Source organism: Scleropages formosus, chromosome 4 (assembly GCF_900964775.1).
Source record: "Scleropages formosus chromosome 4, fSclFor1.1, whole genome shotgun sequence".
In the NCBI taxonomy this organism is placed as follows: domain Eukaryota; kingdom Metazoa; phylum Chordata; class Actinopteri; order Osteoglossiformes; family Osteoglossidae; genus Scleropages; species Scleropages formosus.
Genome location: NC_041809.1, coordinates 24738326 through 24743116, shown reverse-complemented (window position 1 = coordinate 24743116; position 4791 = coordinate 24738326). Strand labels below are relative to the sequence as shown.

The 4791-nt window shown below is 42.4% G+C and overlaps 1 protein-coding gene across 1 annotated transcript; it reads right to left on the bottom strand.

The window, feature by feature from the left end:
- Positions 1 to 249: 249 nt before the first annotated feature.
- Positions 250 to 4241, bottom strand: hmgb1a (high mobility group box 1a). The gene is made up of 5 exons (XM_018755555.1): positions 4147 to 4241; positions 1820 to 1980; positions 1518 to 1666; positions 1224 to 1398; positions 250 to 954 (listed from the first exon to the last, which is right to left on the bottom strand). Exons 2-5 carry the CDS (start codon positions 1964 to 1966, stop codon positions 778 to 780), a joined length of 648 nt encoding a protein of 215 aa, XP_018611071.1. The 5' UTR covers positions 1967 to 1980; positions 4147 to 4241; the 3' UTR covers positions 250 to 777.
- Positions 4242 to 4791: the final 550 nt, after the last annotated feature.

Genomic DNA, 4791 nt, shown 5'->3' with positions numbered 1-4791 from the left:
TGTGCATGTTGACACTTCAAGCCATCACGTGCAGAGATAAGGCATTGATGTTGTAATCGCATGTTCTTAATCTATAGACACATTGAAAGGTGGTGTTATTTTCTATTTTTTCCAAAAAAAAAAATCATTTGTTCTAAATTCATTTAAAGAATACATATGTATGTACATATTAATACCACTTAGCATATGGTATCACATATGGTAGGTCTAATTTATGGGTAGGCAGTTACTTGAGCAAAGAAGAACACATTTTTATAAAAAGGGTTTATTTACTTCAGAAGCATTTCAGAATTTCAACAAAAACAGCGTCAATTTTTTTTTTATTATTCTTGCGCTTACAGAGTGGTATTCAAAGTACAGTAAAAGAAACTTATAATACGGCAAAAATTTCAAAATAATACATAATAAAAAAATAAACACGCAAATACATCGGGAAAAGAGAACTACTAGCTCACAGAACTACAATGTGTGCTGTGCACCACTAAGAAATTCACTGCCTCCAAGCTGTTTTACAACCCCCTTTAACTGTACCAGGGCAGGATAGTGGCTCAGAAGGACCACAGAAGTTAATGAAAACAAACACAGATGACACTTTGTAGTGTTAACTATACAAAAGGAGAAGGAGAGAGAGCAAGAGAAAAGAAAGAAAAACAACTGTACAGCTTAAAAACATATCATATACACAGCCTTTCTTTTTGTTTGTCTTTTTTGTGAATTGTGTACAGGGGGGGTTAAATGCTTTATAAACAAGAAATTTAAGCTCTAGGTGTAACTGATTTATTCATCGTCATCTTCCTCATCGTCCTCGTCCTCCTCATCGTCGTCATCGTCGTCATCATCATCATCGTCGTCATCATCGTCGTCCTTCTTCTTCTTCTTGGCCTTTTCCGGCTTGGCAGGTGCCTTCTTGGGCCCACCATCAGGCTTGCCCTTAGCACGGTAGGCAGCAATGTCCTTTAGCCAAAACAGCACAAGAAAGGTAAACATTAACTTGTTGCATGAGGGGCTCCATTTCTGAACTGGTAAGAGGTGGGAATACACTACATAGTAATTTAAATGTTTCCAGCTGACAAATTAACTTCAGTGGATTGATTCAGTCATTCCAGTAATATTTTGAATTTCTATTTCACGTTAGGAAACCAGTTATGGGCCTAAATATGTTGCATTCCATAAGTCAATTTCTGCTTGCCACGGAAGTCTTTGCATTCAGTGCTCAAGCTCACCTTCTCATACTTCTCCTTCAGCTTGGCAGCCTTCTTCTCATACGGCTGCTTGTCCTCCGATGAGGTGCTGTTCCACATCTCACCAAGTTTCTTGGCCACATCACCGATGGACATGCCAGGGGTCTCTTCCTTGACTTTCGGGCGGAATTCAGCGCAGAATATGAAGAAAGCAGACCTTACAAAGATAACACAAAAATCTGTTATTGCAAATCACGCCGGTCAGGATAACCATGTGCATGTCCTATTACAATTTGTTTTCCTTTTATTGGCCAAATGACGTGAAAAGTCACTTACGGGGGTCTTTTGGGAGCATTTGGATCCTTAAACCTCTTCTTCTTCTTCTCACCCTTTGGTGGGATGTAGTTCTTCATCTCCCTCTCATAACGTGCCTTGTCCAGCTTAGCCAGATCTTCAAACTTGCCCTTTTCTTTGGCAGACATAGTCTACAAAACAAGAAGAGAGAATTACAAGAAATAGTGTCCATATGTCAAAAAGGGACACACGTGCATTTCATTCATTATGGAGGACAAGTCCTATTAGAAACACCAGAAGACCTTAGCGACGAATGGCCTAGCCCCTCACAAATACCTCCCTACCTTCCATCTTTCCGAACACTTCTTGGAGAATTCCGAGAAGTTGACAGAGGCTTCTGGGTGTTTCTTCTTATGCTCTTCCCGACAAGTTTGCACAAAGTAGGCATAGGAAGACATCTTGCCCCTGGGCTTAGTAGGATCCTTACCCATCTTGACAAGTGTTCCTGGAAAAAGGTACATCAATAAAAAATTCATTGCGCCATTAGATGCAAGAACGCAAACGTGTAGGATTTAACAAGAGCTCCAGAGGGAGGCTGCGTTCACGTGCTGCCAGCAGCCTGAGGCTCTCTGCGCGGTGCGGGCTTCCCATCCGAGCCGCTGGGGAAGGAAGGTGCCGGAGATGCGCTCGGCGGGACCGCGCCACGCGCAGCCACTTTGGGTCAGCAGGCGGAGGGTAGAGATCCACGCGGTAAACGCGGCTCCGTCACGAAACACATCGCTGCGTGAACTTGAACAGTAAACAGTGAGTACAAGCGCGCCGTCCCGCGTTCCGCCAGTAAGGCAAGAGCGCGTCCGGCAGCGCTCCCCCTCAACGCGCTCTACGTGACACAACGAAAAGTCTATTTACTTGTCGTTCGACAACTCCACTCCAGCAGCCACATCCTTCTGGCATTTATTTTCGCAGGACGGTGACTGGCTTAGCTACCAAATCCCTTTTCGGTTTCCCGCACTTTGTAAAAGGAGCGAAAAATGTGCGAAACTTCCGAAAACTAGACACAGCATTCTTATTTTGCAACTTCGTCAAGTTCATATATTTTTAGAAACATCGTCGAAATGTGTTTCCCCCGTTTACTAAAAGCACATTTCGGGAGTATGTGCAAAAAAAAAAAAAAAATAAAAACAACACGCGAAATTGGTTCGCATTCATAATAATCGTGTCTGGATACTTTTAAATAAGAATGTTTCACATTTTGATAATATGCGGTGAATTTCATTAACGCTGTTAAAAACTGAAAATCCGCGGAAAAAAAGACGTAAAACGAGTATAAAACTCCTTTTTGTACTTGCGCGCATTAAATGTACGCCTTAAAAAATAAATTCCTTAAAGGCGTTAAAATTCCGTCGATTTGTGCCGTATTGCCCATTAAATTGCATGTCATTCGCTGTATATTGGGACTTAGCAATGGCGCATAGGCTTTCGTTGAGGAAAAGGAGGTCAACAACGACAGCAATATTTCTTCTTCCATTTTGTGAGAAAGCCTTCTTCATGAAAGAAAGTCCCCTTCAAATGTCTCCACCCGCCTTCCTGTTCGGTTTTTTACCCGACGGAGAGGTCCGCGCCGTCCGCTTTCTTGACTATTATTTTCTTCGGCGGTTCCCATGCAGTCGCCCCGGTGTATGGTAGCGCTGGGTCTGCACTGTGTCTATGTGCCGCTTGCATTGAGCCGCTCGCCTATGCGCTCGGAATGGCCGCTTGTCTTCATGCACTAATACTGAGAATATGGCTCCTTCTCTTTGTGTCCGTAGCGCACAGCCATTACACTGCGTGCAATGGAGACGGTGGAGCCGAGCGGGATACCCGCCTCTCTTCACAGCGCGATTTAAAGCGCTAAACGTAGTCGGAAAAACACCGAAAGGACGGCATTGGAAAGAGGAGAAGTCGAATTTTTATTTTCCGACTCGAAGCAGTGAGCTATGTCATCGGGACAACGAAAAAACGCGGTTTGAAAAAGTTGAGCCGAACTGCGCTCTCGCAGCAGACCGCCTCAGCCTGGTTTCCTATGTGAGTACAGTCAGCCATTACAGTAAAGCACGGGATCCTGAGGTGATTTTTTTCCCTTCAATCTCATTACACCGGTTTTACCAGAAAAAAATTACAATTTAGACAGACGTGTTTTCACAATTCACTCGCATCATATTTTTTGCTCGTTTAATTTCATTACGATTCAAAAGATATTTCTCGCGTCCCGTGCTCATCGGTCTAGCAATGCACTGCAATGGCTATGTGTTAAGCCACGGACCTTGTTTGTACGCAATTTCAGGTGTCCGCTCAAGTTGGCTTTTTTAAATAGAATTATTGGACACTCGCTTCCTTGAAAATCGTTTCGATTTGTGACCAACAATTAAACAAATTATTTGCATTAATTAAAAATATTATTTACCGGGTAAATGTGGCAACGGATTTTTTTTTCCCCTTATTTTCACAATGAGCGGCTAAGCCCTGGGCTCGCTAGCAAATACTAATGACTTATTTTGACATTTCAATACAAAGCAAAAAATGCTATCTCGAAAATGTAACATTTGAATATTACGAGTATTTATATAGCAAATTGATACATTTAGTATTCCTTACTTACCTACACTTTTAAATTTCTATATATAATACTTACCAAAGGCTGTCGCTCTATCTCAATGTACTGCAATGGCTGTATGTGCGGAGCAATAGCGATACGCAGTCTCCTCACTCAGTCCTCGGTTCTGTAACATTACTCTCGAAGGGAGTCGCATGCCATTGGCTACCGCCAAGTCTCAGCCTCAGCTGATTTGCCCTTGCCTTTCCATTGTCCTAATCGGAGGTGTAAGGTGATTGGTTCTCCACTGAGAAACGTCAGCAAAGTTTTAAATGGCGCGTATATACAAAAATCCTGCAGACTTCGGCTTCAGGCGGGCTGCTGCTAGATAGTGTACTGTATTTGCCATAGTACTAAGTTCTATGTGTTGCTCTCAGTGTATTGAGATGAATGAGGACTTACGGAGCGCTGTGGCGAATGCGAATACAGTATGGGAATGATCTTGCGATGACTCCAGGCGATTACCTACACATTCAAACTGCTTCATCGCACATCCACAACGCTGTATGTTGCATTTATTTAGAAATAATCACTTTTTTATTTGAATATAAATGAACATTTTGCACACATTCTTTTGGCTTGGCAATTACGCAGATATTCATTTAGACAAGTTTGGAAGTTTTGAATAACATCTGTGGTTAGTGAAAAGATAAACACTGGTTTACAAATCATGATCACATCCGT

Excerpts from the sequence above, each read along its gene's own strand:
- hmgb1a (XM_018755555.1), bottom strand. The coding sequence starts at position 1,966 with ATGGGTAAGGATCCTACTAAGCCCAGGGGCAAGATGTCTTCCTATGCC. Across the intron at positions 1,667-1,819 it reads AGTGTTCGGAAAGATGGAAG|ACTATGTCTGCCAAAGAAAA; the intron begins GTAGGGAGGTAT and ends CTTGTTTTGTAG. Across the intron at positions 955-1,223 it reads TGAAGGAGAAGTATGAGAAG|GACATTGCTGCCTACCGTGC; the intron begins GTGAGCTTGAGC and ends TTTTGGCTAAAG.